This window comes from Eumetopias jubatus, unplaced genomic scaffold (genome assembly GCF_037043125.1).
Source record: "Eumetopias jubatus isolate StellerSeaLion01/CBP00866 unplaced genomic scaffold, mEumJub1_p1.0 scaffold_9, whole genome shotgun sequence".
Lineage (NCBI taxonomy): Eukaryota > Metazoa > Chordata > Mammalia > Carnivora > Otariidae > Eumetopias > Eumetopias jubatus.
The window spans coordinates 101,237,450-101,262,969 of NW_028274815.1; the positions used below are offsets into that span (position 1 = coordinate 101,237,450).

The 25,520-nt window shown below is 37.6% G+C and overlaps 2 protein-coding genes across 3 annotated transcripts in view; one reads left to right on the forward strand and one right to left on the reverse strand.

Moving 5' to 3' along the window:
• MACROD2 (mono-ADP ribosylhydrolase 2) overlaps positions 1–10,799 on the reverse strand; it is a 2,087,069-nt gene extending 2,076,270 nt beyond the window's left edge. For both annotated transcript variants that reach the window (XM_088026245.1, XM_088026244.1), the window contains exons 1-2: positions 10,754–10,799; positions 4,949–5,065 (exon numbers count right to left, since the gene is read on the reverse strand). In XM_088026245.1, coding sequence (XP_087882371.1) covers positions 4,949–5,065; positions 10,754–10,799 — 163 coding nt within the window. The remainder of the gene's footprint in view (positions 1–4,948; positions 5,066–10,753) is intronic.
• Positions 10,800–24,984: 14,185 nt separating this feature from the next.
• Positions 24,985–25,520, forward strand: part of SEL1L2 (SEL1L2 adaptor subunit of SYVN1 ubiquitin ligase) — a 136,004-nt gene continuing 135,468 nt past the window's right edge. The window contains exon 1 of the mRNA XM_028112980.1: positions 24,985–25,153. Coding sequence (XP_027968781.1) covers positions 24,985–25,153 — 169 coding nt within the window. The remainder of the gene's footprint in view (positions 25,154–25,520) is intronic.

The following is a 25,520-nucleotide window of genomic DNA, read 5'->3' on the forward strand; positions in this document are numbered from 1 at the left end:
ACTCATCTTCATAATTTATTTTATTTTTCCTCCTTTGCTATTCCATGTAAACATTAAAAGTAATGCCTCAAACATCTAAACTTAAAGCTGTAGCTCTTTTCCCTGATACTAACTATAACTAGTAATACAAAATTAGCATAAGCATAGCAGAGTCTTTGCCAATCCTCTGCTCCATCCAAAGAAAGTAACAACAATGCTTCTTTGAGTGGGGTTTTAGAAGAACTTTAGGTTGGAAGTAGCAAAGGAGAACAGAACACATACAATTTAAACCTGAGAACTTTCACCCCTACAAAGAAAACAATGCCCTTTTTCTATCATATCCATCCATACATCCATGTATCTATATAGCTGTATTTGCCTTTCTACTACACCCTAAGACTATAATTTAGTAATTGTATGTTTTTATGTGAGAGCTCTACTTTAAAAATGCACATACACAAATGCACAACCTTTGTAGACTGTTAACCATTGAGGTACTCCCACTTAATATACATATGTGGCAGGGAGACAGAGTTTCAAAATGACAGTCAAAACTTAAAATGAGGGGTGTCTGGATGGCTCAGTCAGTTGAGCATCCAACACTTGATTTCGGCTCAAGTCATGATCTCAGGATCGTGAGATCCAGCCCTGCATCAGGCTTTGCAATCAGCATGGAGTCTGCTGGAGATTCTCTTTCCCCCTTCCTCTGTCCCTCCTGCTGCTCATTCACACACACACACACACACACACACACTCTCTCTCTCTCTCTCTCTCTCTCTCTAAAATAAGTTAAAAAAATGATGAGGTGCCTGGGTGGCTCAGTCGTTAAGTGTCTGCCTTCAGCTCAGGTCATGATCCCAGGGTCCTGGGATCAAGGCCCACACTGGGCTCCCTGCTCAACTCCCCCAACTCCCTGGGTTCCCTCTCTCGCTGTGTCTCTGTCAAACAAATATTTTAAAAATAAAATAAAATAAATTTAAAAAATTTAAAAAAGAACTTTTTGATTCCTTTTGGAAGATTTCAGGAAACCAACTCAATTTAAAAACTGGTAAATAAAAGGGAGTTTAGCATTTATTCTGACTTTTCTGTATAAGTTGTATTACATGAAAACAAAAAAGTTGATAAGAGAAAGTTCTTTATAGCAGTCCAAATAATAAATGAAGAAGGAATGATAAAATCAGAATAGACCATTTTGCAACCTCTAATAAAATAATGGATCGAAGCAATGATCATCAATGGCTATGAAAATCATTAGGTGAAAAGCTGATAGGGAACTTTCCAATGGATAAATTAGGCTGGCAATACTTGAACCTAGTGATCAGTCTTATCAAAATAGAGAGGTAACCAAACATTATGTGCCTTGTGATATTATGCAAAAGAAGGTATAATAATCTCTAAAGTATTCTTTAAAAAAAAAAATTAAACCCAAGTCTAATCAAGCCTCTGGAACTACCAGCTCATAAGAAACACTGTGGACAGAGGAACATGTTAAATGACACTACAAAGATGCAATCAGCAATATCCAAAATGTGAAAATTTCTGTAAGACAAATAACCTACTTTATCAAATAAATTACAGGGGGCGAGAGGGAGGATAGAGAGAAAAGGAACTATACATTAAAAGAGACTTAGAAATATATTAAATGCAATATGTGAACAAACCATGTTTAGATCTTAACTCAAGCAAATCTGTATTAAAAAAATACAAAATCCTTACGAGACAATTGTAAAAATTTTACTACTAATTGGATATTTAATTAAAGAATTATTAACTGAGGAGTGATGAGTGTTGTGGTTATAGTAAAAAAAAAAAACAAAAAATATGTCCCTATCTTTTAGAGATATATGCACACATTTATTTACAGATAAAATTGATATGACATATAGGAATTGCTTCAAAATAATTTGGTAAAAAGGTGTGGGAAGCACTGGTATAAATGAAATAAAATTGGCCATGTTTTAACTGTTGATTGTTAAATCATTAACCATGATTTAACAGGGTGATTGGTGTATAAAGGTTCATTACACTACTCCCATTTTTATATATGTTTTTAAATGCTCATTTTAAAGTTTGAAAAAAAAAATACAGAACTCTCCTTCATAGATGGTTAACCTCTGAGGTGTTCTTATTTAACATACTAATTGTGCTCACCTACCCATGAGGCACTATCACAGGTGTTGAGACATAATAAGAGACAAGCATTTTAAAATAACCTTCAATAAAGCAACTGACAAATGAAAGAGAATTATTAAGTGAAGCACATGATTCAGAGATTTGCCAATAACAGTTAACAAATATGAACATGAACAATAAGGAAGCAGGTTGTTGGGGGGGGTTGTTGTTTGTTTGGTTTTTTTGGTGATCATCTCCCTACCTCCTCCTTTCTACACAAACAAGGATTTTATATTTGGCAATTTTTGGTTTCCTATTTTAGGAGGCCTTAAAATCAAAATTATGACAAACACATTCAACTACTCCCTAGTTTATTTAACTTTCTACTACAACATAATAAAAAAGCATTTAATTAAAGTAAAGCAAAATTGAGCAAAGAAAGAAAAAAATTAAAAACAATAGCTTGAGAACTTTCTATGTAATCCTGGATATCAAGGCCAAAATGTCCCTCTATAAAAATGTAAATAATAATAATAAACCACAACACTTGAAATTGGAATATTGTGCAAGCCCAATAAATACTGTTCATGTCCTACAAATCAGAAAATATAGGACAAAGAATTATAAACTCCTTTTAAGACTTAGTTTGAAATCTGACACCTAAAAAATTTAGATATTATAAAAATCCAAACCTACTTATATACATATACATTTATAAGCAGTGGCTTAAACATTTCAAAATAAAATATATCGTCCTTTATTATTTTTTTAATTTATATTCTTAAAGGATCTTTCAAACTGTTAAATACTAAAACTCTCTTTGCTAATATTTTAGTGTAACTGCACACTGGATAGGGAACACTGGAAAAAGCACTTTTGAAAGATATATGTTATATAAAGAAATAAATAGATCTTACTTGTCGAATGAGCCATTCTGTTTCATGAAAAAAAGAAGAGGCTAGTCAACTAATTTCTAGGTCACAACAGGGGAGCAAGTAACATTAGATAGAAAGAATAAAACAGGTTCAAAAGAAATATAATTTTGATCACACCTCACTCCCCATGGAAAACTTTCAGTTCAAAAAAGCATGAAGGAAAAAAGTGAAATACATAGAGCAGCTGTAACCACTTATAAAGCTCATATTGGGACACAGGAGTAAATACATAGGATCCTGTTATGGAATAACAATGGCAGGTGTTATTCAATGTATTTTTCTGATTTAAGGGACATATTTTGGTGTGTGATATCTCTGAAAACATCCAACTGTGAGTTCTCTGATAACCCAGTTCAACCCTACACTGTTATGTGTATATTCAAATAGAAGCAGCCAACATAAAGGCCAAGCTTTTATGCAGAGGTGAGCAGACCAACACTGGGCAATACAACCTGGGTATCTCTACTGCTTTGTCAATTGTTTTAACAGCAACAGGAATCTACCTCTTTCTGAGAGGCAAAAATTGTTTTAAAAGAAGAGTGACCAGTTAGAACAGCAACTAAGAAAGAAAATCAGATGACTGAAGTACTGGAAAAAGATTTACTAGCCATAAAAAAAACTGGTGCCGAAGTATTTGATACCAGTGTCTTATTAAAAAAGAAGAAATAACTGAGATCCAAACACGAAAAGGCTTATGGTCTTAGATCAATCAAGGCCCAAATTCTGTCCTTTTGCTCTCTAGTTCTATATTCTTTTCATTACATAGTACTACCCTCTCTTTCAATGAGTGAGGTCTTAATTAGATCATTACTAAAACAGCTTGCATTTACTGAAAACCCTGGGCAAGCAGGTTAGATGTGTATGTCCCAATCAGTTTGTCCAATGACCCCATTAGAACATGAGGTAGAACTACTACCCCCACTTGCCCAAGTTCACATATGTTTTCAAGCAAAGCAAAGAAAAATAAAAATTCTGTCTAAAATGCAAACACTCTGGTAAACGTGTTCTCTTCCCAGACACCAAAGCCTAATTGAGCTGCTGTTTCCCACAGATTTGTCCACAGGAATTCCATATTAATCTTCTTGTTCTGAACCCTTAGTATCCTATATAGTTCCATCAGTCTAAGACCAGAACCTGCGAAATTAGCATTTTCCAAGTCCCTTTCATAAAGTTACCTTTCTTTCTCATTTGTTAAGTATCCTAAAAAACATCCTATTTCTTCCAAGCTTCACATCCAGACCATTAACACCAATGAGTGCTAGTTCAGAGGTAAGCATAATAAGCATCCATTAAATCTATCATGTTTTTTAGAATTTTTTCCAGGTAACTTTTCAATACTTAAAATTTTACTTATATGCTAACACATATCTTTACTCAAACAATCTAGACTCTTATTAAATCATAAAGACTCTGAGAGTAAATTTTGTCATACAAATATTTTACATGCAGATATAATACCACACCATACAAAATACATATTCTTCTCTAAAACTACGGGAAATGTTTTTCTCTATTCTTCCTAATATACTTTCAACTGTATCCAATCCTTAGAATAACTTGAAGAAACTTGAAGAAATAAATGAACCTAATCAAAATAAACTCAAAGGGCTACACCACCAAAGCACCAAATCTTTAATACTATTTGCTCCAAGAACAACTGCAGAACAGTTTTTAAAAATGTCATAATATAAATGCGGACCATTATATCATAACATGAATTATGTTAATATAATTTACTAAGTTTAAATAACACACAATAGATTGCTAAAAATAATTAAATGACAACCAAGCAATTACTTCAAATATCAAAAATGTCATCTCTTTACTGAATGCCAGTTATTAATTTCTATCAATAATTGTCCCACAGAAGTCATAAATAAATGGGAACAGTATCTACCTGAAAAATGTTCTGAGAAACTTACCATCATTTTGGCTCTTGCCTTTCATCTCCTCCTTCCACGATAAGATGGTGTTCAGGGGAACATAGTCCCTTATGTATTCTTTGCGTCTCTCCTCTAAGGTCATCTTCAGTAAACGTTCTTGCAAAATAAAAGCAGAATCTCCATTTGTATTTAACTTTTAAGTTCAGGAATTATTTTATAATTTAGATCTTAATCATGTAAACAAACCAAAGAACTGGTTGGGCTTGAGAAACATCAAAATGAAAATCTAATGACTCCATAACTGAATGTTAAAAAGTGTCAAGTTAATACCATATTACTTGGGGGGAGGGGCGTGTCAGAGCCTGATGAGGAAGACTCTTATGATAGTCCAAGAAATAAATGAACTCTTTCAATCAACATATATTAACAGTCTACTATGCGCCAAGTAATATGTTTATACACTGCAGGTGCAAAGGTGATCCTTAACCTTGAGGAGTTCATAAGACAAAACAGGAATGGATAATATACAAAATAATAGCTACATAAATAAAATACAAAATCCTAAGACGGGTATGTACAAATGCTAAGAGCACAAAAAAGGCAGCCACCCCAGTATTTCCTTAATTCAAACATGCCATCAACAATAAAGTGAACTTTCAATTTAATAATATCTTTGTGGAGGTAATTAAACACTACTTTCAATACACACCTTGGTAAGATTAAAATATCTTTAAAAATGCATCCTAGAATTAATGACAATATAAAAAATGTTTTTAAAAACGCATCTTAGAATTAAGAACAGTAAGTTCTCTGTAAGTGCCAGGTACTTCACACATGTAATTTCATGGAAATCATCTTTCCAACAACTCAGCAAAATTGGTAGTATTATTCTTATTTTGTAGATAGGGAAATGAAGCACATCAAAGTTCAGTAGCTGTCCAAAGCAAGCTTTCCATTAAAATCCAGTCAGATAGCTCCAGTAGTCAAAAACTATAGCCTATACTATTAGTCACTACAGCATACTACCTTCACCAGAAAAGCTCCTCAAATGAGGTGTTTTCTGTATGTCAGCTGTCATGTATCATATTCTTTACCAAAGGTCTCCACAATGTAAAGAGATTGACAGTTGTACTCTCTCCAACTGTCTTTTAGCACACTGCAAAGTGAATGGATTTAAGGCTAGTAACTAGTTTTAGGTGTCTAACCCTCATAAAATAATCACTTTAAAATATTCTTTCCAGAAATAAACTGCAGAAGGTATTAAAGTACAAGTGAAAAGGAAACAGGAAGCCAACATTTTCCCCTGCTGCTAGAACTGTCTTTTCTTCAGCCACGTTAGGAAGTAATAATAACAAGGTATTTTAATCAGATGTGATATATATAATCAAATCACACCACTACAATACTCAAGGGTCAACACCGTACAGAATGTAAGATGCCTAAAGGGTATTTAAGTTGAAATCGAAGAATCTGGAATTCAAGAAAGAGATCTAGCTAGCCTAGAGCTTTTGGAAATTATGAATAAAATTTCTGGTCCTAAAGGAAGTTCATAGGAAAAGGTAAGGGATGTGATCGAACCTCAAAAAAAACAATTACGGGGTGGACACAAAGAAGGGAAAAATGAAATAAAACTTATGTCACTGGAGGTATAAGGTGAATCAAAGTGCCAATGATGTAGAAACCAGCAAAGAAAAGTTTTAATAAGAAGAGTGGGGGGATGGAGTAACTGGGTGATGGACATTAAGGAGGGCACATGATGTAAAGAGCACCGGGTATTATATGACTTATATAATAAGAAATTATGAACTCTACCTCTGAAACTAATAATATACTACATGTTAGTTAATTGAATTTAAATTTAAAAATAAAATAAGTAGAAGATGGGAAATACTGTCAATTGCTACAGGAAGATCAGGAAGAATAAAATTTAATAACCCACTGGTTTTATCAACTGGATCACCAACAGCACTGAAAAGAGAGCAAAATTGTTAACAGAGCTGTCTGGATTCTAATCCTAAACCATGCAAATCTATGTGATCTTTAATCTCTTTATGTCTCAGTTTCTTTTTGAGGTAGGTATTACACACAATTTATAGATGAGGCAATTAAGCCAGAGAGGTTGAATAACTTACCTAACATTCCACAGCTAGTAAACAGTACAAGATTCAAACCAGACAAATATTCAAAGCTCCTGACCCTACAGTATACTACCTCATAGAGTTGTTGTGAAAATTAAATGAGATAACCCATGTAAGGTACAGTAGTCCCCCCTTATCTGCAGTTTTACTTTCCATAGTTGCATTTACCCATAGTCAACTGCAGTCGGGAAGAAGATGATCCTCTGACATACGGTCAGAAAGTCAGCAGTAGCCTATGTCATGTCATTCACCTCATCACACAGGCATTTTATCATCTCACATCGTCACAAAAAGGATGAGTACAGTATAATAAAATATTCTGAAATGCCACATTCACTTACTGTTAATAGGTTACTGTGCCTAATTTATAAATTAAACTATCATAGGTATGTATATACAGGAAAAAAAATATAGTATATACAGTATTCAGTACTATATGCAGTCTTAAGCAGCCACTGGGGGCCCTGGAACGTATCCCCATAAATAAGGGAAGACTACTGTACTTAGCATAGTGCTGGGCACACAAACAGGACTCAAATAGTAACTCTTTTTACATTAGTACCATCACTGTTATTACTGAGTGAATTTAGGAACATTAGTTTCACTAGAGTATAGTTGAGATCCAGGAGACTACAAGGGAACTGAGAAAAAGAAGTCAGAACAGCAACTCCCAAGATGAAGCTCTTTGTAAAGAAGGGTATTTTAGGGTAGAGACTCGAGTATCATTACAGGCTGAGGAGGGGAACCTAAAGACAATGACAAACTAAATATCCCCAAAAGGGAATAAATGATAGCACAAGATTTCAAGGAATACAGGAGATGAGACAAAGAGCATAAGAAAAGTGCTTCCTTTAAGACAGGAACAGAGCTGAAAGGACATGTAAAGAAATGGACAGAGGCAGATGTTAGGGCTGTTCCTGTTATATGACATGTATTTGCTAAATGAATTAAAAGGAAATATCATGTGTTTAATATAGGAGGAGGGGGTCCTGGAATAGGAAGCTTGAAGGAAATGGTAAATTTGGAATACTCACACAAAGGAGGAAAGGCATGACTAGCACTTATCAAACCACTACTAAAAGAGTCCAGATCACTAATATAGAAATATTGCAATATCAGTGATCAGGTTGAGAGAGATTATGAAGCAACTTGTAGTTTTACTAAATGTCAGAAGGTAATATAGAAATGCAACCTGGCCTCGGTCATTCCATTTATTTAAACATTTAAGTATGGACTCTTAGAAAAGAAACAAGATCAATAATAAGAAAATAAGATAAAACAAAGAGATAATTTATGTTCCAGTACTTAAAATTATAATACACATTAAGTGGTTTTCAATTAGGACTCAAAATAATACATCAATAACGTTTAACATATGTGGACTTAAGAAGTCCTCAGTTATTTGTTTAAACAATGAAACATGCTAAGGACCACAAACATCATACAGTTTCTTTGGCATTACACAAAATTTTTCCTGAAAGAATGCTTCCCCTTTACAATGAATCTGCTCTATGAACCAAGCATATAAGTAGACAGTCCTACTATTAGATGGCATACTGAGCTAAAGTGTGTTTACAGAATGCCCTGACATTTCAATGAGGTGGATAAGCCTTCCTTTAGATTTAAATAACAGCCGCAAAAATACAATACCATCCTCACCAGCGCAATGAAAGAAAAAAGGTCATGCATCCCATCAGCTTCTTTAATACTAACTACCGTACTAGAAATCCTTAGTTCCTTCTTGATGGTACAATACATACTTTTAAATATTAAATATTTAAAAATAGACATCCTGATACACTGAGACATACACTAAAGTCTTCAAATCACAGTTTTTCTTTAACATTAAACTTCATGCAAAAATAGGTTAGTTTTAGACAAGACAAATTTAATTTGTTAAATACACTCTTTAATTGTGCATTTGCTTCTTTATTTAGAAAATATTAATTTGGTTACATTTTCCCCTATTGTTAGAAGCAAAAAAAAAAAAAAACAACCTCAAGACGTTAAAGATTCTAAAACGCCTGCTTGCCACAGTCCAAATGTGTAGATGTTAAATGAAGGAACCATTATAACATTGTTACTTTAGGAACATTATTATGACAGAAAACTACTTCTTAAGTAATCACCATAATTTCATCAGTGAATCATGTATTGCAAACAATCTCCATGATTTCCATTATTTTCCCTTATCAATACAAAACTAACATTCCAAGACCATCAACAAAAATGGGCATAGATGATCTTTCAATGCTTACAAGGTAAATCGTTGTTGAAAGTGTGTTGAAACTAAAGTAATTGCCACTGCAAAAACAAAGATTATCTTACACTACTTTATATATACCAGGCTATTATCCTCAACAGAATTTTTAGTTCTATATAAGCCCATAATCATTAAGACATAATTAAATGACATACAACCTAATCTCTCAAAATTTTCAAAGCCATTTTAATTGGATTGTTCAATTATGTTACATCTTCCCACTAATTTGAAAAAAATCCTTAGTGTTTATAAAGGCCAGGACTTGCAAAAACAATCTACAGGTTTTAAAGAGCTATTACCAAGGAAATCAACTCTCAACCTAGTCACCCCATTATCCTTCTAATATGAAGAAGATGGGATACACTAAGGAGAGGTCTGCACTACTCTCACCCGACCTCACTCTGGATACGCAGGTTTAGTCTATGATAGCAGTAGCAACGCCAAGTACTTTTTGCTACATTTCTGTAAAAAGCTAAAGGAAAAAAAAAGTGTGAAAAGAATGAAAGAAAAAACGCCAGGCTAAAGTTTTATCTCGGAATATTATCTAACTATAATGCCAGAGAAAAAGAGGAGAGGGAGAAAGAAAAGAGGATTGGATGGCACACTTCTATGTCTTACAGGAATCAGTGCCACTTGTCAATCTAGCCGATCTGGATAAGCTTTAATATGCACAAAATTCAGGGGTAAGTTCATTCATCGAGAGTGATATGTTTCACAATCTTACACTGAGCAACTTCTGATTACAAATGGCGATGAAATACACAAAAACACACTGCAGAGAAAAGCCCATTCAGACTTCTCTGAAAGCACTTATCCTCACGGACAACACGCCCGTTTTCAGTTTCCCCTAGAGTTCCAGGTTTCAAAAGTCACACTGCGGCGCAAGAAGGGGCCTAGAGAAGGGGTAAACGCCCGAAGGTGCAGACACTCTGCCAGCTGGGGGGTTGGGGACAGAGGCGAGGAGTGAATAGATGAGGGTCAGCTGGGCGCGGAGGCGCAGCAGCAGCTGCAGCCTGTGCGCTCGCCGGCGGGCAAGTGTCCCTGGGACAACCTGGCCGGGAGTCCGAAAGTCTCAGCTGCGGTCCCAGGAGAGGGTGGGGGACATGAACAAGTTGTGCCGCTCCCGAGGACTGCCGCGCGGGGTCCACGCCACCAGCCAGGCGAAGGCAGCCCCGCATCGGAGAAGGTGACCGGGCGCGGCAGGCAGCAGAGGGGCGTGCGCCCACACGTGCGCGAGCTGCAGGTGCCCGGGGGCGGCGCGTGCATGCTGGTGTGCGCGCGCGTGTGCGCGTGTGTACACGCGGACTCGCGAGGGAGGCGGCACCGGCCGGGCGGGCGCGAGGCGGGAGCTCGGGCGGAGGGCACCGCGGCACACACAGCCCTGACCCCCGCCCCCACCCGTCCCCCACCCCCCGCACCCCCAGGACTCGACGGGCCAGTTACCTTTCTCCTCTCTCCACACCTTTTTCTTCTTGTTGCTGGGGTACATGTTGCCGTGGGGGTGGCTGGCTTTAAGCTGCAAGTTCCCCAGGCTCACGGGCAAACAGGGTGTGTGTGGAGTGGGAGGGGTGGGAGGGGGCACTCGGGAGGAAAAAAGTGCAAGAGGCTCCGGGTCCCGCGCCACTCGCCAAACGCTGCCCTCTTCCCTCAGCCCGCGCTAGGCTTCGGCTCCCAACAGCCTCAGCCCCGCGGCCGCCGCCACAGCAGCACCTCAGAGCCTGTCAACTAGGTCACGCCTCGCGCTAACCTAACACCCGCGCAGGCCCCGCCTCCCAGCCGCTAGCCAGCGACGCCTCCCATTGGCTGCACCGCCCGCCGCTCTCCGAGTTCCAGTCACCGCGCGCCCCTACTTCGGCCTCAGGGCGCACGCGCAGGCGCAGGCTCGGGCCAGACGCCGAGGACGTTGGGGAGCTGGAGGGGCGGGGCCAGGGCGCGAGGGGGCTGGAGATGGCCTCGCGTTAGGGGGGCGGGGCGTGGAGCGGACGACTGGGAGGAGCGTGAGGCTGCTGGCGCTCGCCCCGGCTTCGCAGCGCGATGAGAAACTGAGGGCGTGGCCTATAGGGCCAGGTGTGCGAGGTGCCTGGCGAACCAGCGGGCGAAAGCTGCCTCTGCAGCTGGAGGATGTGAAAGTGGGAGGAGAAATGAATCAACGCGAACTGTCCATGTTTGCTCTAACTGACCCGTCTGGATGGATTTTCCAGATAATCTGAAGCTTTCTTCTTGGTGAGTAAATATAACCCGAAGAAGAGAGAGGATTGGGAAATAATTCCGGACCATACGCAATCAGCTCCTCAACCTTGTAGTAAAAATTACAGTTTTCACTGGAGTGTGGTGAAGTTTGGAAAGAGCAAAGACGAACTGTGCCAAACCAGGGTTTTAGGAACTTAGTAGTGGGCAACCAAAATGTTATATTGGAAACAAAAATCTTACATCAAAGCAAATTCTAGTGGGTGTCAACCAGAGCCAAGTCATCTTACCCTTTTGTTCCTCCAGTTGCTTCAACTAAAGGGCTGGCTTGATTCTGGGTAATACTAATCTGTTGGTGTTCTGAATATCCAGTCCACCACAAGAGTAGGGTGACCTAGAATTTAGAGGAAGTTTGACAACTCCCTCCCCCAAATGTATTGCATTTCTAAATATCAGACCATCTACAAGGCTGATTGGTGGAGGTAGTGAATCCACATTTATTTGACCATTGGGGTTGCCATGTTTTCTGTGCAGTACTTAAGCCAGGTGTGTAAGAGCTAATATTTGCAACACATTTTTTTAATAAGAAAAAAAGAAAAAAAGGAAGGTCCTATTAAGGATCGTAAAAAAAAAAAAAAAAGAAAGAAAATGTTTTGAGTAACAGGACACTCATGAGTATGATTCATGACATAGTAAGTTAATAATTTTTATTTTAACATTGTCTCTGCTTCTGTTTTTCTTTTAATATTGTGAATTTTGCTGGGAGAAATAAGGAACGTTTCAAGAAGGAAGTGACACTTGGGCTAGTAATAAAAATATGCACTTATTTTTTGGCAATGGAAGTAAAAGGAGGGCTCTGATTCAAGACACATTACAAAAGTAGAATCGATAAAAATTGGTAATGGAATAGATTTTGGGAACAGGATGAGGAAGAGAGAAGATAAGAGTTTCATGGAATAGTTTAGGAAGAGAATAGCAGTATTATTAATAATATTAGGCAATCCAGGAGCAGTTGCAGATTTTATGAGAAATATACTGAGTTCTTATTTAGAAATACTACATGTAAAGTGTCTGCAGGAAATTGCATCAGCCTGGGCACTATCTCTTTTGTTACGAGAGAGGCTGTTTCCGCCCCAGCCTAGAGTCCACCTATGCTTTCTTAGGAACCTTACACTATGCTACTGATTATTCTTTGTTTCATGGGAACTCAAGGAACTGGAACCATACATCAACTTTGAAACTCTCAAGTCTCTTCCATGTTAAAAAAAAAAAAAAAATTCCTCCTGTGATTCCACAACACCCTCCAACTACTGCTTCTCCTTCCTTTTCAAATGGTTGTCAATACCTGCTGTGTCAATTTCCTTACATCCCACTTTCTGCTTTTCAGTCCACTTTCTTCTGGGTTCTATCTTATTAACCAACTGAAACAGCTCTTATTAAGGTGAACAGTGACATTCATGTGCTATTTAATGGACATTTTTCAGTCTTTCTCTTACAAGATCTCTCAGTAGCATTTAACACTCAACCTCTCATTCCTCCTTGCAGCATTCTTTTCCTTCAATTTTTCTCACCCTTTTGAGATTCCACCTGTGTGGCCATTCCTTTAATTTCCTTTACTGGCCCGTCTTTCTTTTCAGCCATTACATTTTGGAGTTCATTAAGACTTAGTCTTAGCCCTTTGTCTCTTTTCACTTTATACCTTTTCTTTGAATAATTTCATCCATACTCATGGTTCAGGTATAACAGTGATTCTCAACCAGGGGCAGTTCTCCACAGGGGACACTGGCAGTGTCTGGAGACATTTTTGGTTGTCCCAACTGGAAAGAGTGCCACTGGCATCTAGTGGGCAGAGGTCAAAGATGCTGTTAAGCATCCTAAAGTACATGGAACAACCCCCACAACAAAGAATCATCTGCCAAAATTTCAGCACTGCTAAAGTTGGGAAACCCTAAGTTATACCAATGACTCCCAAAAATTATCTTCAGCAAAAATTTCTTCTTGAATTTTCAACCTATACATGCTACCATTCAATATCAACTTTAAGAGGCAGTGTTATGTACTGGTTAAAAGGCACCTGAAACTCGACCATCTGGATTCAAATCCTAAGTTCACCCTTATTGCTATGTGACTCTTGGCAAGTTACTCAGTCTCTACATCTTGCTTTTTTAATTATTATGTGGATATAATAATATAGTATCTACTTTGGTGTGAGGATGAAATAAACACGTAAAGTGACTAGCACCTAGGAAATGTGACAGAGATGTTCATTAACACAATTTTCTCTCTCTTGACCTGTAGGAAGACTATATTTCCCAGCATCCCTTGAAGTTTGATAGGACATGTGACTGCATCCTGGGTGGGTTATAAGGCAAGGGTGATATATGCCACTTCCAAGCCTAACCATTAAATCCTCTGTACACTCATTCATATTCTCTCTTTTCTTTCCATGGTGATCTCAGACAGCATCTCAAGAAGGAAGGAGCTTGGCTCCCTGAATCATTGCTTGAAGGAGTATTTCAGGGATCCAAGGAGTACCACATCAGGCTGTGATATAAACAAAAAACTTTATTATGTTAAAGCATTGGTATTTAGAGGGTGTTTCAACATTAAGTATTAATTATTCCGACAAAATACCATTATGATACAAGAGTACTAAATATCAATATTTAATTTCTCAAAAGTACCTAAAATTTACCATGTACCACACTGAACTCATGAACTTTCCTCCATACTTAGATTTCTTCCAGGGTCCCCTATCTCTTTGAATGGCTACATCACCCTTTCAGTTGAACAGTTAGGAACCCTAAACACCATCCCTGATACCTCTTACAACTTCATTCTCATTTCAAATGAATTGCTATATCGTCTCAATTTTATCTCCTGTATCACTCTCGAATTGCTCTTCTTTCCAATGGCACTACTCAGTAAGAATTTAACTGGACTATTACAAAAAGCTTCTTAACTTGCCCCCATGTCTTCTTTTGCCCCTCATATGTCCATTCTCTGCCCTGCATCTGGAGTTACCTCGTCAAATGTGATCATGTCATCTCACTGGTGTAAATTGTTCAATGACTTTTTGGTGTTCTTTGCTCTGAACTGAATTGTATTCCCCCAAAATTCATATATTGAAACCTTAGCTGGCTGTGTGATTATATCTGGAGATAGGGTCTTTAGGAGGTACTTAAGTTTAAATGAGGTCACAAGCATGGGACCCTAATCCAGTAGGACTGTGGCCTTATAAGAAAAGGAAGGTGTGTTTGTGTGTGTATATATATATATGTATATATATATACATATATATTATTATTATTGGTTTCTCTGGAAACTGAATTGCAATTATTTTCCCCCTCCTACACCTACCCCTCATACCTGCCATGTGAAGGCACAGTGAGAAAGTGGCCATCTGCAAGATAGGAAGAGAGCCTTTGCCATAACCAGACTGACAATATCAGCATCCTGATCATAGACTTCTAGCCCCCAGAACTGTGAGAAAAAAATTCAGTTGGGGTGCCTGGGTGGCTCAGTCGTTAAGCGTCTGCCTTCAGCTCAGGTCATTATCCCAGGGTCCTGGGACAGAGCCTCGCATCGGGCTCCCTGCTCAGGGGAAAGCCTTCTTCTCCCTCCCTCTCTCCCTGACGCTCCCCCCTGCTTGTGCTCTCTCTCTCTCTCTCTTTCTCTTTGCCAAATAAATAAATAAAATCTTTTAAAAAATTCTTCTGTTTAAACCATCCAATCTATGGCATTTATTATGGCAGCGCAAGCTGACTACTACAGTCTTATAAAAACTAAATCATTAAGAATGGAGTGCCCATCACCTACCAATTCTGCTCCACCCCCACCACTCAATCTCTGGTTCCAATCATACCAACCATAGAGATTTTCACTTCCTTGAACACATCTTATTCATACCATGTGGTCTTTTCACATGTTTGCCACTATACCTGAGACATGATTTGCTTAGTGGACCCATTCTTACTCTTCAGAGTTTAGGCTAAAAATCATTCCCTGGCAAAGCCTTCCCTAACTCTGACCCCACCTGACCTCTACCCACAGTTTTCTTTTATATGCCCTCATTGCTAATTTATTTTCCTATGAAGCATGTTTTACACTTTGTAATTATACATTTATTTTAGTGATTCTTTTATTAATATTTATCTTTCAGTCTGGACTTAAAAACTCTCTGAGGACAGGAAATATATCTTTTTGCTCACTACCCACAGAGAATGGCACAATGCCTGACACATAATAGGTTCTCAATAAAAATTATTGAATGAGAAAAACTTTAAATGAGCATTATTCATACAGAGATGTTGATAAAACTAAGGAAGAGCACATGAGACCAAAAGGGGTTACATTGGAGAGGCCATAGTGTTAATGTGAAGCTAAGAAAGGAAATAACAAATGAAATTAACAAATGCCTGAAGGAGAGTGACCATTCATCCTTAGCATACAGTAGCTATTCAAAAATTAATGAATGAGGGAGTGATGGAATGAGTGAGAAATTGTGTTCAAGAAATTAGAAAAATAATTGCAATTCAGTTTCCAGAGAAACCAATAATATATTCTCAAGATGTTTGTGGTCAGAAATGTCAGATATCTCACAGAGATCAAGTAGGATGAGAACTGAGAAAAGACCATTGGATTTATAGTCTATGTGAATCAGTGAAAATAAAAACAATTGAAGAAGTGAGAGAAACAAGAAGTAGTGATTGTGAAATATTTTTTGACATGTTTAGAGGCTAAAGAATAATTAGAGGAGATAGAAGTTGAAAGGATACCAAAGCCAAGGTAAAATTTTTCTGAGACATGAAATGAAAAGTGTTTAAATTAAGAAGGCTGGTGACAAAAGATTGAAACAAAAAAAAAAAGAGAGAGAGAGAGAAAAGAAGGACAAATGTTAGACAGAAATACCAGAAAAAGATAAAGTAAATGTAGATAGAATCAAAAGTAGAATATAGAAAGGGCATTTCATCTTTTGTGATGAATGGAGATTCAAAAAATTTTTAAATAAAAAGAAAGTAGAGGGAAGACAAGTCTGGTGAGCTCAGTTTCAGTAAAAGTAGGAAGAAAAATCATCTCCTGAAAGATGCTAATAAATCTAGATCCAAATGGGGAATGAAAAAAAAAAAAGATTATTTGGAGAAGGCTTAACAGATGATATTTAAGAGTTTAAATCAATTTAGGTATTTTTTTAAAAGTACAGAAGTTAGGAAAATCCCATTTGAACTCCCTTGATGAAAGGAAAATGTACTAAGGACTATTCTGAATAATGGTCCCAAAGATTTCCAGGAGCTAATCTCTGGAACCTATGAATGTTACCTCATTTGGCAGAAGGGACTTTGCAGATATGACTGAGGATCTTGAGATGGGAAGATTATCCTGTATTATCATGGTTGGCCCTAAACGTAATCACAAGTGTCCCTATAAGAAGAAAACAAAGATTAAAGCATTGGGAAACTACTTAATAAAGGGAGTAAACCTGGAAATTCAAAGCAATAAATATGTTTCTTTCTGAAGTAATTACCTGTAAAACTAAAAGCTTAACATATATTCAGCATCATTTTCTCAGCTAGCTCCATTCCTTAGATAGTCTTAATATTTCCATGCTTTTACCTAAATATTAATTTTCATTTCTGGCCCTAACCTTGAGGGTACCCACTTATGAAATGCCCATATTGTTAAAGATAGCGAAGGTGTTTTTAAATACCTTTTAATGAAAGTGTAATGAAATACCTTTTTTAAAAAGTCATTGACCAAAAAAAAAAAAAAAAAGTCATTCATCACTGGGACTTTTTGCCTTTGTCCCAGTAAAACGTCAACAGTTTCTTACTCAAACAGAAGATAAACATTTTCACCCAGATGGGGACCAAAGCAGACTTGGTCTATATGTTTCTTGTCCACCATAGCCTTTAGATGTTAGAGTACAGGATGCTGTCAGGTCGGCTCATATACTTAATTGTGTTTTCATTTAAGTGCAGCTTGCACTGCTGAAGGTAAAATAAGAATAAGAACTTCTAGCAACTCTAAATATTATTTGCACATTATTGTGGACATGTACAAATTGGACTTCTGGTTTCTTCCTTTCCTAAGAAAGGTAAGAGTTGCCTCTTACCTATCTCAAACCTACCCCTTATCTCCTACCAGAGTAGCAGACTAGATTTGGCTCCCTCCCCATAGTCTGATTTCTTCAGGAACTGCCTTCATTCCAGTTGAAAGGAATTTCCTGGCAGCTCATTGGCCCAAGAGTGAGGAAATGGTTGCTTAGCAACCAAATCTTGACACCCCCCCCCCCACCACCAACAGACCTGAAAAGAGGAAGCTTGTGGGTCAGCCACTTAGTTCTGCCTGTGTTATAGTGAGGAGGAGCTGCTTAGGAGAAGATGAAGCCCTTGTCCCTGTTAATTGAGATATTGATCATTCTTGGGGTCATAATTAAAAGTAAGTTTTTCTGTCCTTGTGGTTGTCTATGAGGGTCTTTTTAACAGCAGTAAGGGTGGAAGCTGATTAGAAGATCAGAAATATCACTATACTCCCAATTGATACCATTTTCGTGTAAGTACTTAAAAATATCCAGGAAGGATAGATATCAATGATACTCTTATTTAGGACAACACTTGGAAAGGATATGTGTATGAGAGTGAGATAAAGAGAGGGAGGGAGGGAGATAAAAGTAGAAAAGATGGAGCAAATCTATGACGAAAGCATTACAGTAATTTTTATAGAGTAGGGATATTTGAGACAGGTTGTTAAATTTTGTTAAATCCAGAATATTATGAAGATCTAATTCCAGACTTTAAAGGAAAAGTAGAGGATTCAAAGAATGGTAAAGCGCATTAATTTATATTCTTACAATCTTCTTTTAATCTTTTCACAATAACAATTGTACTTCCAAAGTTTCCATGATTCCTAACTAGTTATTATCTTAATATGGAAATTATTTTCCAGTCTTGTTTCTCTGGCCATTTATTGAATTAATTTTTACCCAATCCTCAAATAATTTACTCATTATGAATTCAATCTAAGAAATATTTATTTACATTTAACCCAGGAATGCAAGGTTGGTATAATATCTGAACATTAATCAATGTAACTTCCCACATCAGTAGAATAAAAGAGACCACACAATCATCTCAATTGATACAAGAAAGACATTTGACAGAATTCAACACCCCTTTCTGATAAAACACTCAACAAATTAGAGTGTTTCTGATAAACACTCACAAAATTCACACCTCTACCTACACTTGTGGTGGACATAGCATAATATATAAACCTGTCAAATCACTTAGTTGTACACCTGAAACTAATGTAACACTGTGTGTCAACTATACTTAAAAAAAAAAAAATCCACACCTAGTGTATTTAATGGTGAAAACCTGAATGCTTTCCCCCCAAGGTCAGGAACAAGACACTCTCACCATTTCTATTCATGCATTTCAACATTGTACAGGAGGGCTTAGCCAAGGCAATTAGATAAAAATAAGAAATAAAAGATATCAAGATTGGTAAGGAAGAAGTAAAACTATCTGTATTAATTAAAGACATAATTTTATGTATAGAAAACCCTAAGGTATCCACAAAAAAACTATTAGAACTAAGAAATGAGTTCAGCAAGGCTGCAGAATAAAAGGTCGATATACAAAAATCAACTATATTTCTTTACAGTCACAGTGAACAAACAAAAAAACGAAATCAAAGGTTCCATTTAGAATAGCATGAAAAAGAATAGAGAACTTAGGAATAAATTTGACAAAACTGCAAAGCTCATACTCTGAAAACTACAAATAATTGTGGAAAGAAATTAAAGAAAACCGCAATAAATGAAAATATGTATCATATTCATGGATTGGAAACCTTAATGTTAAGACAGCAATACTCCAAATTCATCTACAGGTTCAATACAAAATCCCAGCTGATTTCTTTGCAGAAATTAAGAAAATGATCTGAAAATTAATACAGAAATGAACATTTTTAAACAAAAAGAACAAATTTGGAGGACTCACACTTCCCAATTTCAATATTTATTACAAAGCTACAGTAATGAAGACAGTATGGTACTGGCATGAGGACAGACATATAGATCAATGGAATATCACAGAGTTCAGAAATAAATCCTCACATTCATATGGTCAATTGATTTTTGGCAAAGATGCCAAGGCATCTCAGTTGAGAGGGGAAAAAATAATCTCTTCAACAGATGACGGGGAAGACTGCAGAGCCACATGCACAAAAAAAAAAAAAAAAAAAAGAATTTGGATACCTACCTCATACCATACACAAAAATTAATATAAAATGGGTCAAAGACCTAAATATAATAGCTAAAGTTTTAAATCTCTTAGAAGAAAACAGGCATAAATCTTTGTGACCTTGGATTAGGCAAATGATTTCTTAAATATGCCACCAAAAGTACAAGAAAAGAACAAACAGATAAACTGGGCATCATCAATATTAAGCACTTTTATGCTTCAGAGGACATCATCAAGAAACTGAAAAGACAATCCACAAAACAGAAAATTTTTGCAAATCATATATCCAATAAGGTTTAGTATTCAGAATGTAAAAACAACTTTTACTTCTCATCAGCAAAATGACAACTCAGTTTTTTAAATGGGCAATAAACATTTGGGTACAGGTTTTCTGTTTGGACATATGCTTTCATTTCTCTTGAATATGTAACTGTGGAATTGGATAAATGTTACTCCAGAAATTATATAAAAATGACCACCAAATACATGAAAATCTATTAAACATCACTGACCATTAAGAAAATGCTAATCAGGGTGCCTGAGTGGCTCAGTTGGTTAAGCAATGGCCTTCGGCTCAGGTCATGATCCCGAGGTCCTGGGATCGAGTCCCACATTGGGCTCCCTGCTCGGCGGGGAGTCTGCTTCTCCCTCTGACCCTACCCCCTCTTGTGCTCTCTCTCTCACTCTCTCTCTCTCAAATAAATAAAATAAAATCTTTTTTAAAAAAAGAAAATGCTAATCAAAACCACAGTGAGATGCCACAATGAGGACTCAACTATAGCAATAGCATTCGGAACTGAGAGGAGTAGATGGATAGTAAGGCTAGAGAGAATAGTGACATAAGAGTCCAAAGGGAGAGTGTGCTGAGAAGATGGGCATGTCCAATAATACCAAATGCCAGAGAGAGTGCAGGAGTAAGGTAAGGTCCAACAAGTGACCACTGGATTTAATAGCTGGGGAATTTTTACCTTTCGAGGACAGTTTTATCAGAGAAGCAGGGACAAAACCTGATATTGCTGTGAGCGAATAGGAGGAGAAAAAGTAGAGACGATGATAATTACAGAGTTCTTTTTGGATTATGGCACTTTGCAGGGTCAAACTTGAGTTTTCAACAGATACTTTCTTGATTGCAGGTCTACAGAGACCCAAGGAAGTAGTTAGTAGGGGAGAAGACAGTTTCTTTACAAGCTAGTGCAAAAAGACCTAAGATTCATACACAAAATCAGGTTTTAACCCCACTTAGTTTTTTCTTTTCCTGCCTTCCTACCCCTAGTTCTCTAGGCAAAACAAACAGGTCTGCCTTTTTTCTTTCAAATACACCTTGCAAACTTGCATATTTTTTATACATTTTTTCACTTGATGCTCAATGTACTTTGACTTCACCTATATAAAAAGATTGAGAGAAGGAAGCTGCCATAACTATGTGATTGTTCCTGACTCTGCATCACCTAGGGAAGGTTCTAAGAGAGCTACTGAGATTTTTTCCTTTCTTTCTTTCTTTCTTTCTTTCTTTCTTTCTTTTTTTTTTTTTTTTTTTGCCTTTTGGTAAATGCTCAAAATAAATAGTTGATGATGATGGAAAGATGAATAGTTTATCCCAAAGTGTGGCTTAGAAAATGGAAGTAAAATCAATAGTGTGTTTTTTTTTCTGTTTCCACCCTACCAACCCAGCCTCTGATTTAAGGTAGCATAGGGTATATAACTGAGGCAGAGAAAAGACATTGCCAGAAATCCTATCCGGGATCCAAGGTTTCCCTATCTTATCTATCTCTCTCTAGTAGTAATTCTTCATTACCATACAAGTTCTACAATTAGAAAAAAAAATAATATAAAACAAAAGGAAACAAAGTTTATAGCAACTCTCTCCCCTGACACCCACCCAGCAACTCTATCCCAGTTGAAAAAGGCAAGTTGCTCATTGATCTCAAACTAACCAGAATTCAGGAAACAATTGTCTAGCAACCATATCTAGTTCCTTGTCAGGTCCAGACAGGAGCCACATAGAGGCCAAGTCCTGGACATGTTGCAGAGGATACTAAGCCTAAGCAGTACAAGCAGAATATATCTTACTGCTTCGTAAATAGGCTTGCTATTACCAGTGCTGTTTTGAATAACTTGTGAAATTTAGGAGTTCTAAGTTACCTTTGCTTCCTTTCAGTTCTTTTACATTATACTTCTAAAAGGGGGGGGGGGGATATAGTGCAAGTATCTGGAGCATCGTTCCTTGAAGAGAAGCAGGAGAGAGCAAGTGTGTTATGGTGGGATTGTTAACTACTAGAGAGAAATTTGATTGCTATGTTATGTTATGGATCAGTAAGGAAGCTGATTTCTCTTTTGTGAATTGTCCTGAACAATGTAAGGTTCTTTCTTCATAACCTACGTTCATCTGAAAGGTTTCTACAGCCCTACAATTCTACTACTACTTCTACAATTTCTACTACTCTTTGGAACCATTCAGTAGGACAGCACCCAGTGGGGGTAGGGCAGCCCTCAAGTTGGAGGCATACACCCTCCCCCACCACCACTGAACCCATTAATGTCCATGCAACAGCCTTATTTCCCATTACTCAGGCTGCTTTGAGGAACTGCCTTCTTCTGACACTCTTCCCAATTCTACTCCATTTTCTCCATACAAAGGTTCGTATGTCTCTCTTGTCACATTCCTGCCCCAAGAATTCTCTCTGCCAGTGACAACCCTCTACCTGCTCCTAAGTGATCCTAAGATCTACTTCCCACCCGTTGAGACTGCTCTCTCAAAGAATACAAATCGCCCACTGATGACTAATCCAGTGGCCTCTCACTGTTCTTGCTACTTAACCTCTATACAGCATTTGACACTATTCACCATCTTCTTTCCTCCCTGAACCTATGTAGAATCTTAGGCTCTCATTGGCTTGCTTTTCTCAACCCTCCCTTTAAATATTGTGCCCAAAGTTCAGTGTGTGGCTCTCTTGTTCTTCATATTCTATGTCTCTTTCTCTCTTCCAAGCCCCAGCTTCTTTTTCCTATGTATTTGCACCCCCGACCTTCCTCTTGATCTTAGATGTGCAGGTCAGCTGCATGATGATCATGAATAGTCTGCATGGTCTGCAAAATGTCTTAAATTCAGTCTCAAAGTTAGCTCCTCTTCTGTGTTTCTTCTCTTATTAATGGCATTAATATCCCTCCCTGCTCCACTACTTCTCAAGCACAAAACCTCAAAATTATATAATCATACAGTTATAGTGCACTAAGTAGCATCTAATTTAATGTTTTTTATAGATGTAGGACTGGGGCCCAGAGTGGTGAAACTGATTCCACAGGATCATTCTGCAAAGTCAGAATCTCTGAATCCTTTACAATTATTAATTCCTTTATTCCTTTGTCAAATCCTGTCAATTCCACAGTGCTTCTCTCATCTATGCATTTTCATGTCTCAATTTAGAGTCTCATTTTTGTATCTTTTATCTACATGACTGCACTTCTAGCTCTTCTGTCTTATTCACAATACAATACCACCAAAAATAATATTCCTAAACCCCAGGCTTGATCGTAATAAAATTCCAACATCTTGTCCAGCAGTCAAAATCCTATGCAATTAGATCCCAACTTCCTTTCTATTTTGTCTCTGTTACATACATAGTCTATTTCAACTAATTCAAACTATCAGATACTCAGTATACCTACATAACTCTCTCACTTGCATGGCTTTCTCAATCTGTTCTGCAGACAAACAGTCTGCAATGATGGCCTGTCTGCAGGAATGTAGTGTCCTTCCATTTTCTTCCCCATCACCACCATAAGTCTACAGCACAACATCCCGTTCATCTTTTAAGGTCCATCTCAAGTTCTACTTCCTCCAAAAAAAAAAAAAAAAAAAACTTTTCCAAGCCCTTCCTCATAGCACATTGCACCTTTATTTTCTTATGCATCATGGCCTCATAATTGAGTTAATTTTTAACTCCCTCACCAGATTGTCAACAATTTTTAAAATTAGCCCTTACAACACTTTAAAATTTGTAAAACACATTCCTGAAACCTGTGGGGTAGATCACGCAGACATTCTTATTTGTCTAAATGTACAGATTTTCAAAACCCCGAAGTACACAGTAAGATCTGAATCCTCCAATGGGAATCAAGTTTTGTTTTGTTTTCACTCTGTATCACCTGTTTGTTATTCTTTTTTTTTAAAGATTTTATTTATTTGAGACAGAATGAGAGAGAGAGAGAGAGAGCACATGAGAGGGGGGAGGGTCAGAGGGAGAAGCAGACTCCCCGCTGAGCAGGGAGCCCGACGTGGGACTCGATCCCGGGATTCCAGGATCATGACCTGAGCCGAAGGCAGTCGCTTAACCAACCGAGCCACCCAGTCACCCTGTTTGTTATTCTAAGTCTTTAGTATTTATATGTATTAGTATGTTATGCTAAGTTTAAGTGTTCTACAAAGTGGACTGCTCAAAGTTTTTGCCTCATAATCATATTTACTTACCTCAGGCTATTTCAACATGCTACCAAGCAGCCAGCTGAGAAATAAAAACTTCAATCCATCATTCAAACATTTTAAAATGTAGTATACATATGTTCGCTTCTATATAGAACAAACAGCTAGGTGATTGATTATTTTTCAACCAGTTGTTTTGGCAGTATGATGATTACATAAACTCCAACAGTGGCATTTTATCAGTTTTTCATTGATTTTATAATTTTACTGGCATCTGCAATTTATTTAGTGTAGCCATCTAATTTTATTTACGTAGTATTTATATAGTTCATCAGCCAAGGAGATACGCTAGGCAAGAAAACCTGGTTTCTTAAGACTTCTTTAAGTCTTAGGTCTGCCTCACAGACTTGGTGCCAAAATTACAGCATTAGGCTTGAAGAGAATATTCCCAGAATGGAAAAAGTATACACCCTTCATCTTCTCTGATAGAAGATAGTTTTTAAAAACAATTCATTGGGGCGCGTGGGTGGCTGTGTCAGTTAAGCATCTGCCTTCAGCTCCGGTCATGATCCTAGGGTCCTGGGTCAGTCCCACATCAGGCTCCCTGCTCCACAGGGAGCCTGCTATCCCTTTCCCCTGCTTGTGCGCTCTCGCTCTCTCACTCTCTCTCTGTCAAATAAATAAATACAATTCATCATCTCTAGAAAACAAGTAGGAATACCCTCGATGAAAAAGAAATTATCAATACTTAAGAGACAAAATAGGAGATGGAATGGACTTAAAAGAAGAAACTTTTGCCCCAAAATGTACAAAAGAGAATATGGTTACATATGATGTACATGTAGGCTCAGGAAAAAGGAAAGGATCCCTGAAGCAAAAAGAAAAGATTGTTGGTTGGAAACAACAGCAGCTTCAGCCTAGCAGTCTGACTCCTATGCCCCTCAACACCCCTTCCATATGCAAAGGAGAAGGCAGCACTTTTATTTCTGGTAATGAAAGGCTAGGTCACTAGGTTATTTAGTCCAACCCTCCCACTGAAAATAAATGGTGCATAAAATATACACACTTCTTAAATGAAACAAAGAGTTGAGAAGACAGTAAAGAACTACCAGACAAAAATGTAAGGAATTGCTAGAATACAGCGAAGCAAGCACAGAACATCTGAGCAGGGCCAGGACTTGCCTCACCTTGGTCCCAGCCCTCTACCTGAACATCAAAGCAACTGTTACCCTGAGCCAGACAAACTTGGGCTGTGGTTTTAGTGGCCTCACAAAGCAAGGAGAACAGAATCTAATTCTCAAGACCTGTCCAAGGTGAGGAGTCTAATAGGAGACCTTTTCAACATTAACCGAAGAC